At 34.4% G+C, this 13,110-nt stretch overlaps 2 protein-coding genes across 2 annotated transcripts; both read left to right on the top strand.

Annotated features, from left to right (window-relative positions):
* Positions 1-284: 284 nt before the first annotated feature.
* On the top strand, positions 285-5,843 carry LOC143560841 (uridine/cytidine kinase UKL1, chloroplastic-like). Its single transcript, XM_077049049.1, has 14 exons — positions 285-498; positions 584-675; positions 1,936-2,005; positions 2,099-2,217; positions 2,654-2,750; positions 3,172-3,251; positions 3,400-3,594; positions 3,698-3,781; positions 3,891-3,951; positions 4,114-4,174; positions 4,336-4,429; positions 4,534-4,606; positions 4,756-4,838; positions 5,405-5,843. Exons 1-14 carry the CDS (start codon positions 351-353, stop codon positions 5,549-5,551), a joined length of 1,404 nt encoding a protein of 467 aa, XP_076905164.1. The 5' UTR covers positions 285-350; the 3' UTR covers positions 5,552-5,843.
* A 1,171-nt stretch (positions 5,844-7,014) lies between these two features.
* On the top strand, positions 7,015-13,086 carry LOC143560816 (ATPase family AAA domain-containing protein FIGL1-like). Its single transcript, XM_077049033.1, has 13 exons — positions 7,015-7,351; positions 9,213-9,348; positions 9,556-9,858; positions 9,951-10,174; positions 10,281-10,408; positions 10,500-10,618; positions 10,846-10,938; positions 11,556-11,657; positions 11,800-11,902; positions 12,003-12,086; positions 12,330-12,425; positions 12,508-12,632; positions 12,759-13,086. The coding sequence occupies exons 1-13, from the start codon at positions 7,062-7,064 to the stop codon at positions 12,858-12,860; spliced, it is 1,905 nt and encodes a 634-aa protein (XP_076905148.1). The 5' UTR covers positions 7,015-7,061; the 3' UTR covers positions 12,861-13,086.
* Positions 13,087-13,110: the final 24 nt, after the last annotated feature.

Raw genomic sequence — 13,110 nt, 5'->3', positions numbered from 1 at the left:
TTTCTCCACCAAAACCAGTTCCAAACAGGTTAACCAACCAAAACCAGATCCAAAACGATCAAAACCTGAACCGAAATTGATCGTAACATAGTCAAGAAACCGGTTTCAATTAAAAAACCAGTTTTGAATTTTGTTGACCAAACAAAATCGGTTTTAACCCAAACTGATTTGTGCTACATTTCGGGTTCAAATCCCACTAATATGTCGTATTGATGAATTACTTGCAATTCCAAGAAAATATACCGGAATATACCGTTTATTATTATCGAACAAACCCACACTTTCTTTATGCTTTTGCTTACTTTCTCAAACCACTCACTGTTGACTTGTGCTCACACTCTCCGTCAACGATGCCGGAGCAAACGACGGCGATAGATTACGTCATGGAAGCAGCCTCCGGTCCTCATTTCTCCGGCTTACATCTCGACAACAACCGATTCGTTTCTTCTTCATCATCCTCTTTACTCTCCGATTCAATCAAACAGCCGTTTGTCATCGGTAGGTTTTAATTGATCAGTTAATTAATCAGATACTCAATTGCTAGGGTTTTAGGTTTGATTTAGATGATTTGAATGTGTTTTAGGTGTTTCTGGTGGTACGGCGTCCGGTAAGACGACGGTTTGTGACATGATTATTCAACAGCTTCATGATCATCGTGTTGTGCTTGTTAATCAGGTTTGTTTTGAGCTGTTATTAAGCTTTGGAGTGTGAATGTTGTTGTTGATCGTTAGGTTAGGTGATTTCGGTACAATTTGTTAGGTTTATAAGTGAGCTTTCGAGTCGTGTGAGTATAATTACTGTTATGCTTCTGGTAAGACGATGCGGTTTGTGATATGATTATTTAATAGCTTCATGATCACCGTGTTGGGCTTGTTAATCAGGTTTGTCTATGTGTTGTTAATGTGAATGTTGTGGTTGATTGTGTTTTCGGTGCAATAGTTAGGTTTATAAGTGAGTTTTTAAGTGATACTAATAACTAATTAATGTTCTGCTCCTGGTAAGACGACGGTTTTTGATATGATTATTTAATAGCTTCATGATCGTCGTGTTGTACATGTTAATCAGGTTTGTTTGTGTGTTGTTGTTAAGATTTGGAATGTGAATGTTGTGGTCGATTGTTAGGTTAGGTGTAATAGGTAGGTATGTAAGTGAGTTTTAAATGATACTGGTAATTAGATCATTGTTAAATGTGTGTGAGTATAGTTAATGCTCTGCTTCTGGTAGGACGACGGTTTGTGATATGATTATTCAATGGCTTCATGATTACTGTGTTGTATTTGTTAACCAGGTTTGTTTCTGTGTTGTTGTTAAGCTTTGGAATGTGAATGTTGTGGTTGATTGCTAGGTTAGGTGCTTTCGGTATGATACTGGTCATTAGACAATTGTCAAAGGTGTGTGAATATGAATATATGATTGATGTTCTATTTGATGCTTAAAGAAGTTATGCTTTAGCATATTGGCTATGGGGTTGATGTTTAGGGTATTATATAGTTATGATTTCTTTTGAAGGTGAAATTTGTTTAATATATCATGTAGTTATAGTTTTGAAATACAGTTACTAGATTCAAAAATTTGAAGAGGATTGCTAACTCCTGGCTCCATCAAAAGTATTGCCGAGTCTGTTAAGCAGATCAGGATCCAAACAATTTGTAATCATAGACGCCAGAAAACATTAATAATAAGAGTGATTGAATATTAATGTGTTTTCTTAACTGACTTGTTCTAAGCTTGATAGATACAAAACTTATAGTGTTTAGGTATTTTGATCAAGCTACCATGTAGTATCTCGTGCATAATATTCACATCATGATTATGATTGTGATTGTGATTGTGATTGTGATTGTGATTGTGATTGTGATTGTGATTGTGATTGTGATTGTGATTGTGATTGTGATACATGAAGTTTCTAACATGCCTTTTTTTCCTCGTGTGTAGGATTCATTTTACCGTGGTTTGACTGCTGAAGAATCTGAACGTGCTCACGAGTATAATTTTGATCACCCTGGTAATGTTCTTATTAGTTTTGGGTTGTGTCGGTTTTCATTTTGCCCTCTGTAATGCTGCTGCCTCATGTTGTAAAATATTTGTGTTGTTGTAGATGCTTTTGACACAGAGCAAATGCTAGAATGTATTGAAACACTCAAACAAGGAAAGTCGGTACAACTTCCAATATATGACTTCAAAAACCATAGGAGATGTTCCGAATCCTTCCGCCAGGTACTCGCTTCTGAACTTACAGTCTTGAATAGAATACAACTGTGAATCATGTTGAATTGTTTCATTTGAATTATCCTACAAATATGTTATATTGTTATCCCTTGACCCCTTTTTAGTTTGTAGAACTTCTCAAGGTTAGGGTTATATATACCTGTTGTTAAGGAGGATTATGTCTAATGTTCTCTATTGTTCTTTGTGAGATGAATTAAAAGGTTTTAAATTCATAAAATGTGTTAATTTCATAATCTTAGAAGCATGTATCTCCTCTCCTTTTAAACGGTATACTTACAAAGTGCATATTTTTCTAAGTTGCCCTTTGGGGTTTGGTTTAACATCTTATGTACAAGGTTGCTTGATTGAAGCTAAAACTTAAGTGTGCCACCTCTCTGTTTTGTTAATGATTTTATTTTTAAATTGTATATTGTGTGCTTGTTAGGTCAATGCATCTGATGTAATTATCTTGGAGGGAATACTGGTGTTTCATGATCAAAGGGTTCGTGACTTGATGAATATGAAGATATTTGTTGACACAGGTGTTTATAGTTTAGCTCGCTTTCTAATATTTGATCACCCTTTATTGTTACCATATTCTCGTGGAGCTTACATATTTATTTAGTATTTTTGTATTAATGAAGTCCTATATTCCTAAAATGGCTGTGAATCTGTGATAAGTACCTCATTTTTCTTTTGCTTTAGTGCTGTTTTGTTTCCCCTTTTTTGAGTCTTGAGCCTTCTTTAAGAATCAATTAGTTATTTACTGATTCCAGCTACCAACTTTAAGTGACGTGCAAAACAGAAACCAACTTTCACTGTATTACCGATTTTAAAAACTAAGTTACATTTTATTACCATAGTAGCAATAAATGACTTGTTCAACCATCAAAACATTGCTTATACACATTCATTTCCTTAACCATGTCTCACTTATTATTTGTTGACAAATAACTGTACTAGATGCTGATGTGAGGCTTGCTCGTAGACTAAGACGAGACACAGTTGAGAGGGGCAGGGATGTAAATTCTGTGCTTGAGCAGGTAAATTCCTCTACTTTCTAAAAGTCTCGAAGAGTATATGTTTGGAGTTTTCGTAAGGTTCATTAACCATTGATGTTTGATTATAAGTTTTGATCGACGATTTAATACTTACTGTCATTAAAATATGGCGCTGTATTCATCTGTGCAGTATGCAAAGTTTGTTAAACCTGCGTTTGATGATTTTGTCCTTCCCTCGAAAAAGTATGCTGATGTCATCATACCACGAGGAGGCGATAATCATGTGGCAATAGACTTGATAGTGCAACACATACGCACAAAGTTAGGTCAGCATGACCTTTGCAAATTATATCCCAACGTATATGTAATTCAGTCCACATTTCAGGTATTCTCTCTGCCAGTTCTCTTATTAACATTAAATTGCATGTCACATATGGAGAATACAACGTTCATCTGATAATTTTTTTATGATATAAATTGTGTGATAGATTCGAGGCATGCACACATTAATTCGAGATAAGGAAATATCAAAGCATGATTTTGTATTTTATTCAGACCGGCTAATTCGACTGGTATATCACTCTCTATCGTGTATGATCTTTTTGTAAACTGATACCCTGATAGTCAAAGTTTGTATTTTTTTAGTATTAAATGCCAATAATTTTATGAAATTGGTTCTAGGTTGTGGAGCATGGTCTTGGTCATTTGCCATTCACTGAGATGCAAGTTGTCACTCCTACAGGTAGAATTTACAGTTTGTTTTGTCATGAAAATTTAGTAATTTACTGGATGTATTATAGCCTTTTGATATTATTTTGTTTGAGCAACTGTTAGACATTCAGTAAAATCGGTAAATCTGGATAACTGTTACCTGAATATAAATGACAAGTTACTGTTGTTGCAGGGTCAGTATATAGGGGAGTTGACTTTTGCAAAAAACTGTGTGGTATCTCAATTGTTCGAAGGTTGGATTTTTATATGTTGAATAGTGTAATACTGTTATAATGAACAGATTATGACATGTTGATATTGATTTTTTAAATTACAATGCTTAATGCTACTTGGGTATCAACTTGATTGTCAATTCAGATAAATAACTGTAGCATTTTTAATTCTTGTATTATAGTGGTGAAAGTATGGAAAATGCATTGCGTGCATGTTGTAAAGGCATAAAAATTGGAAAAATCCTTATCCACCGTGACGGTGACAATGGGCAGCAGGTAAGTAACTAAGTATCTCTCTAGTTTGTTGATTAATAGATTCACCTTTTTATTTTTAGTTCTTTAATTTATAACAAACAATATTTTTAACGTAATATGTGCAGCTTATCTATGAAAAACTCCCAAAAGACATTTCAGAACGACATGTGCTTCTTCTGGATCCTGTTCTTGCTACAGGTTTGTTATGTATTTCTCTACTTTTATAATGATAGTAATAACTATATGCTTGACTACTTCGCAAATGTTTAACCTTTTATAATGATAAACAATAGACAAATATTGCACTTTAAATGGCCATCTCAGAATGATTATTCTTTTGATTGCAGGTAATTCAGCTAATCAGGCAATTGAGCTACTGATACAGAAAGGAGTGCCAGAATCATACATAATATTCCTCAACCTCATCTCGGTGAGTTCTCGTTTACATATGGCTCGGTTACATGATCTAATACATATGTAGAGGTGGAAAATGGGTGGGTCGGTAACAGTTCTAAGAGGGAAATTTTGGTGCTGACTAGGATAGGTTGAGCTGACCTGAAGCACTTTTTGGGGAAAAGAAAAATTACTTTTATAAATAATCTGTGTAGCAAATACGATTACAACCAGTTTTTAATGCTATTTTGATAAGAAAATGCAATCAGTTTTTAATGACAGATTGACAGTTGGTTTGTGATTAGTGGTTAAAAATATTTTTTTTTTGTTGATTATCTATAATTACATGTTACTTATTTTTGGGTAGTGGGTGGCAAAAAAATTACTCCGAGATGGTTTCGCAGGCTAACTGAATATTTAATTTTCTATTTGTATTCTTCAGAAAGTTATTTGTTAAGCATAGACCTATGATCATAGCCTTTTTCCTTCAAATAAAAATAATGTACAAGGTTTTATGCATTAACCTGTTAGAGATAAAACGTAACCCGAATAGACTAATCTGATTATTAACTAAATATATATTCATGTGATTCATTTGGTTAGGCCCCAGAAGGAATCCATTGTGTTTCAAAACGGTTTCCTTCAGTGAAGATAGTAACGTCAGAGATCGATGTTGCTTTGAATGAAGAGTATCGTGTTATACCTGGTCTCGGTGAATTTGGTGACCGTTACTTTGGCACCGATGACTGATGATAATGATAATAATATAATATGATTTATGATTGGGATCAGTGACGGGGTAACCAACTGTCGCAGATGGTTTTTCTTTTACCTTTTAAAGTATAATCAACCGTAAGGTCACTGCGCCTTGTGTGATGGAAGAAATGTTATTTTGTACCGTTTTAGATGTTTTTAGTGATTCCCTGGTGTTTGGTTGCTTATTTGTATATATTAAAGTCATTTGGCTTGTATGTTACCATTGATAGTAATCATTTCGATTTCTGTATCGTTCGTTTTCTCTTTACTTTGGTTGCTGAATCTTGTGAACATGGCCTTTTTTTTTCTTTTAAATGTTGGAAATGCTATTGAACTAGTGAAGAGTGCTTTATGAATTATGAATAATCACCGACGTGACATTTTACTATTTGTATAATAACCTCTTTGAAACTAAACAAAAAGTTTATGCTGAAGCTAGATAGTCGGTTTGAAATCCAAACAGTTCATTTACTAGGGGTGTGCACGGTTCGGTTCGGTTATTAGCATTAACTCAACCTAACCGATCGGTTATCGGTTCGGTTAATTTCGGTTAATAGCTAGTATTAAACTTAGGCTAAAATTTTGCTTAAAAATACATGAAAATAAATGTTTAATACATGAAATGAATGCATAACTACATGAAAAGAATGTATAAATATATGAAATTGAGATATAAATAAATGAAAATGATAGTATTAAACTATTAATATATATAATGCATTAAATAGAGAGAAAAAAGCTTGAAAATATTAAAAAATGAAGAGTTCGGTTTGGTTAATTTCAGTTAATTCGGTTATATCGGTTCGGTTTCGTCGGTTTTTGGTTCGGTTTCGGTTAACGATTCGGTTATTGCTCACCCCTATCATTTACGGTTCCATTTTAATCGATTACTCGTTTAAAACATATATCTAGAAATCACCGGCTATATATTTAAGGTAATGATCAACATGACTCTTTATCAACAACATTTCTTAGACTAACCTGCAAACCAAAAAAATACTCAAAATGACCACTTTTTAAATTATCGATTAGAACTGATACCCGACAGATCTATCTGACATCATTCCGTTTTAGAAACAATCATATCTAGACACGTATGTACTTAAACAGTCGGCCATGGATCTATTCCGTCGGGCCTCCATATATGTTCCTTCGGCTTCATTTTCGTACGTAATATTATTTCGTTGGGACCGACAGAATAGACATGAAGCACGAGAGAATAGATATGAGACCCGACATAATACATATGAAGCCTGACAAAATAGATCAATGATGGCCGTTTAAGTATAGACGTGTCTAGGTATGCTTGATCAAAAAACAGAAGAGTGCCAGATATATCCGTCGGATGTCAGTTCTAGTATGTTGCATCTAATATTTTAGTCACGGAATATAGGGCTATTTTGGTCATTATCCATTTATCCCAAATATTATACTGTCGATACAATGGGAAGAAAATGGCGGGAAAATAGTTTACACACAGTCCATCGAAATTCAAGAACAAACAATGGAGGCTGAACCAAAACCACCGTCATCATCGTCGTCAGAGGCTTCAGCTTGCTGGCGAAAAGAGCTGGATACGAACCTCAAGCGGCTTCAATCTCTTCTGTTCGGAGCAGATATCGCAATCCAGAACGGAGATTACAGTTACGCTCAGCTACTCTCACTCCGTCTCATCGGCTTCCTTGACTCTCAGTCTCTTAACGAAGTGGACGGAGCGTGTATTCGTCCGATTCACCGTGAAGCTGTCTCGAAACTCGAATCTGCGACTCGGTCACTCGCTCCTGACTCGGACCGGTAGTTGTTTAATGAAGTTGTTTTCGTTATCAAATTATGTGCCCTAGCTTTGCTGTTTACTGTCAAATTGCAACTTCTAGATAGCTGATAATCTGTTACGCAGTGTTGCAATGTTGTAGAATTTTAGGTTAATTTGAAACTCGAATATGCTACTCAGTCACTCGTTCCTGACTCGGACTGGTAGTTGTTTTAACTCGTGTTTAATGAAGTTGTTTTTGTTAGCAAATTGTGTGCCCTAGCTTTGTTAAATTGTTGTTTACTGTCAAATTGCAAGTTCTAGATAGCTAATAATATGTACTGTCAAATTGCAAGTTCTAGATAGTTGATAATATGCACTGTTTGTCTAATTTGTTTATGAAAGCTCGAATCTGCTACTAAATCACTCGTTTCTGACTCGGATCGGTAGTTGTTTTAACACGTGTTTAATGAAGTTGTTTTTGTTTTCAAATTGTGTGCCCTTTCTTTGTTGTTTACTACTTTACTGTCAAATTGCAACTTCTAGATAGCTGATAATCTGTTACGTAATGTTGCATTGCCGTAGAAGTTTAGGTTAATTTGAAACTCGAATCTGCGACTCAGTCACTTGTTTCTGACTCGGACCGGTAGTTGTTCTAATACTTGATTATTGAGTTGCTTTTGTTATCTAATTGTGTGCCCTAGCTTTGTTGTTACAGTCAAATTTCAACTTCTAGGTAGCTGATATTTTGTACTGTTCTTCTAATTTTTGTTTATGAAAACTCGAATCTGTTACTGAATCGGATCGGTAGTTGTTTTAACACGTGTTTAATGAAGTTGTTTTTGTTTTCAAATTGTGTGCCCCAGCTTTGTTGTTACCGGTAAATTGCAACTTTTGGATAGCTGATAATATGTATTGTTCGTCTTATTTGTTTATGTTGATAATGCTGTTACAATTGTTGTAAAGTTTTAGGTTAATTTGAAACTTGAGTCTGCGACTCAGTCATTCGTCACTGACTCAGACCGTGAGTTGTTTTAACACTTGTTACTGCCAAATTATAACTCCTTGATAGCTGATAATCTGTAATGATCTTCTAATTTGTTTATGAAAACTCGAATTTGTTGCTGAATAGCTCGTTTCTGACTCGGATTGGTAGTTATTAATGGAATTGATACCAGGTATTGAACACGAACGTTAATTTGGCAAACACCCAAACACGAATATTATTATTGAGAAACTTCACAAAACTCAATTACCCAATTACAATCTCTATACCCCAAAGCATATTTATAATCTAACCTATCACGTTTAGACTACAACTAGGATTGCTAAATAATATGACATAATAATTATACTAACAATTAAATCTAAGCACATTTATTTGTTTATAATTATCCACTCCTTAAATCTTGTTACTTAACCTTGCACGCCAAGTAACGTTCTTAAACCGAAATTCCCAACAGTTATTTCAACACTTATTTACTGAAGTTGTTTTTGCAATCAAATTGTGTGCCCTAGCTTTGTTGTTACCACCAAGCTGCAGCTTCTAGATAGCTAGTAATCTGTACTGATGTTCTAACTTGTTTATGTTCATCCTGTTATAATGTTGCATTGCCATAGAATTTTAAGTCAATTTGAAACGTATATCATGAGATTCCGAAGGCTCTTTACATTTTGGCTTTTCTATAGTTATGTTGTTCATTTTTATGCCTTCGATTTATAGCAGTAGGGAGTGCAAGGTTTAATCTATGGACTATAAATAGATTACAGATGTTGTTCAAAAGTTATAAGCTAGGTTAATATTCTAGCTTAACTAGCTGAGTTGTGTTTCATTTAGTTTTATGGCTATCAAAGTTTATTAGTTGTTGATGTTTATCCATGGTTTTTGCACTCTCTTCACTGTAGTCAAGCTTTTGAGCAAGCTGGTAGAGATCCAGGGTATGTTTTCCATAAGCAAGGGGATATCAGCATTGAGAAAATCAAGCAATCAAAGTATTTTAAAGCTCTTCTTCAGCATTCTAAAGTAAACACTCTAAATGAGGTACCCTATGGTTGTGGATGCTTAGTTATCTGGTATTAGTGGTTTTTTTTCTTCACATACTTAAGCCTTTCCATGAACTCATGTATGCATCGCTGTGAAGATTCTAATTACCAGTTATAATATAGTAAAGGGATGAGTATACTTGTTAGATTGCAATAACATGAGATGTTATAAATATCATTGGCTAATGACAACAATCTATGATAGGATGATGAACCTGGAAAGCAGGAAGATATCACTGGCAAGACTTCAAAAGGTCATTTACCTGTAAAACCAGCAAGCTTGTATGGGGGCATATTAGGGAAAAATAATGGTATGTATAATAATTCTGTTGAGGGCCGTGGTTCGTTTACGTATATTAATGCCGATGAAGAAAGAACAAATGGAAACAACTTGAGATCAAAGCGAGCTCATGTGGAAATCAGTAGCCCAAAGATTGAAAAGGTCACGTCTCCATCAAGTAACAGTGAAGCTACAGGCAACGGTTTTGTTACCGCCAAAAAAAAATTGGTATCCATTTTTAATGTTGAAATATCTTCTTATAAGTTTATTTACAGGATTTTTTGGATAACTCAATATGATTTCTCTCATTTATACCACAGGAAATGGATGTTAGACAAAAGAGAGGGTTGACTGCATCACCAAATCCCTCAGTATCTCCACAAAGTGATGGATCTAACAGAGGGTATGGCATCAAATCCTATGGATCACGTCGTGGACTGCGTGGTTTTGTACCACCGATTAGATCCAACGGTGGTAATACTGGTAATGTAACGTCACGCGCATCGAAAGGCGAAGATGCATTAGATGATTCAACAAAAAGATGGTAAGTTTAGTACTTGTTTATAACATCATAAATCAACATCAAGCATCTAGTTCACTTTAACTTTTGGAAAATGATATTCTTAACTTAGTTCACTATATGATTGCAGCATGGATATGCTATGTGGTCCTGATGGTGAACTTCCAGAGAAGTTAAGGAATTTAGAGCCTCGCCTTATTGAGCACATTAGTAATGAGATAATGGATCGAGATCCTAATGTTCGTTGGGATGATATTGGTATTAGACATTAGTGATCTTAGAGATTTTTCATGTTTTTATAAATCTGTAGTTAACTCTAATAAGATTTTTATATGTTGCTTCTTAACAGCTGGATTACATCATGCAAAAAAATGTGTAACTGAGATGGTCATATGGCCTTTGATGCGGCCTGATTTATTTAAAGGTGTTCGTGCTCCAGGACGAGGGCTTCTTTTATTTGGTCCCCCAGTAAGTGCAACACATGTTAATATATTGTAGATGCGGGAATTATGATCTATTTATATGAAAACGGGTTGATTTAGGTTGCATTTTATTCCAATAATCTAGTTATAGTATGTTTAGTACATTATATATGATAGAAATTTGAAAAAACTGACAAGTAGCTTCAACGGTCAACGCAGCCTGTTTGCTGTTTCGCCATTTTTTTATTTGTTTGCATCTTTTTTATGTTTTAGGGAACAGGTAAAACAATGATAGGTAAAGCAATTGCTGGAGAGGCTAAGGCAACATTTTTCTACATATCCGCAAGTTCACTAACCAGTAAATGGGTATGCATAGATTCCTTTATACAGATAGTTTTTAGCACTATAGATAAACTGTAATTATATATTTCTGAAAATTTTGACTTAATATATTTAGGAATTGTAACTTCAATGTTGTTAAACTTAAATTTTTGAGGATTTGGAAAGAAAACTCTTATATGCAACTTTTTTGGCATTGTGCAAGGTGGGTATTTTAATAACTGAAACCTAGAGGTGGCAGTTTTGAACAAGTTGCTTATGAATGTGCCAATCTGGATATTGTTTCATCTCTAATAGGTCAAACGGGTGAACACAAATTAATTTTAAAGTATATGGCTTGAACAGGTGAAAGTCGTTCAAACCTCAAACTCTCAAAGCGTAGTTTAGGCATAAAGCATCATAAGTCACTAATTTAGAAGTTAGAGATATTATTGAAGTAAAATATGTTGGTGTTCACGTCTGACATAAATTAGAACAAAAAATTACAAAAAAAAAAAAAATAAAAATAGGAACAACCGAACAAGAGTGTCTCGGGTCAAACTTACCCATAACAGAATCATTTTTTCTGAAACTTTAGTCAAACCGCCTATCCTGCTGATTTTTTTCTATTATATACAAGTAAAAAGGTTAAACGGTTACTGTAGATTGGAGAAGGTGAAAAGCTAGTGAGGGCTCTTTTTGGAGTTGCCAGCTGTCGCCAGCCAGCTGTAATATTTGTGGATGAAATAGATTCACTGTTGTCCCAGGTATGTTAGATTCCGATCCATGAACAAGAAAGTGATGTTCCTTTCAAGCACTCTGAATAACATAAAAGTTTCAATGTCTTTTGCAACTTTGTTGTTCTTTGATTGCTTGAAAGACAATCTACTAATGTATAATACCTTGCAGCGCAAGTCAGATGGTGAGCATGAATCAAGCAGGCGAATGAAGACACAGTTTCTTATAGAAATGGAAGGATTTGACAATGGGAATGAACAAGTTCTACTCATAGGTTAAAAAATATTATTACTCATCCTTTTAGTGAAAACTCCCTTTTAAAGTTTTATCTGCTTTTTACTAAATTTACCATCGCCCGGTCAAATATCTGGCAGGAGCAACAAATAGACCACAAGAACTAGACGAGGCTGCTAGAAGGCGTCTTACAAAACGACTCTATATTCCACTTCCTTCTTCAGGTGCAACAGTAGTTTAGCATGTTATACTTTTTTACTTTTAATATTAACAGAAAATAATGTTACATATAGTTTTTTGGTTATTATGAACCTATAAAGAAAAATTTATAAAGGAAATGAAAGGTAGCTAATCAAATCGACCTGACATACACCTGTTTCTAAAATAGTTCTACAATTCTTTATGCCAAAATTATATGACACTAATAATGGGATTCAAATTTGTATTAAATGTATCGGGGGGTGAAGAAGCGAGAGCCTGGATAGTACGTAATCTTTTGATGAAGGATGGGCTTTTCAATCTTTCGACAGAGGAGATCGATAGCATATGCAAATGGACTGAAGGTAACTTATATTTTATATTTTACAAATTATGACGTGTTACATATCGTGGCTTATGTTAGTTTGTATTTTGGGGGGTTTTTAGGCTATTCAGGATCTGACATGAAGAATCTAGTTAAAGATGCTTCCATGGGTCCATTGAGAGAAGCTATGAGAGATGCAAATATTACTGAACTTAAAAAGGATGATATGAGACCAGTTACTCTAAAGGTACTTTCATTATAATAGGATTTTATAATTTAATGGCAGATTACTGCATTTTATTTTGAATTAAAAGTATTTGAAAGATGTTATCGAGTTTGACCTATAAAAGTCAACTGACATGTTATTTTGTAGGACTTTGAGAATGCACTGCAAGAAGTGAGACCTTCTGTTTCTGTTAACGAACTTGGGACGTATGAAGTTTGGAATAATCAATTTGGGAGCCTATCGATGTAGCCTAAGTGATTGATTTGGTACTTGAAAGCCACAATCATGATTTTGACAGCCTGTGGCTCAGAATCGTATTGTATGTTATCCTTTTAAAATTCATATGAAAACTTCAAAGTAATGGAACATGACTGGTAAGGTAACATATGTAATAGGTTTGGGTCGGGTTGACTCAAAATGTTTTCTTACATGCTTTATACTTGTTTTATATAATGGGTTAATGTGCTGAATGTAACCATCAAAACTATATTATTTTATT

Source organism: Bidens hawaiensis, unplaced genomic scaffold (assembly GCF_021521415.1).
Source record: "Bidens hawaiensis isolate Kalapana, Puna unplaced genomic scaffold, B.hawaiensis_p1.1 tig00020455_1, whole genome shotgun sequence".
Classification (NCBI taxonomy): Eukaryota; Viridiplantae; Streptophyta; class Magnoliopsida; order Asterales; family Asteraceae; genus Bidens; species Bidens hawaiensis.
This window is presented reverse-complemented; position numbering and strand designations above follow the sequence as displayed.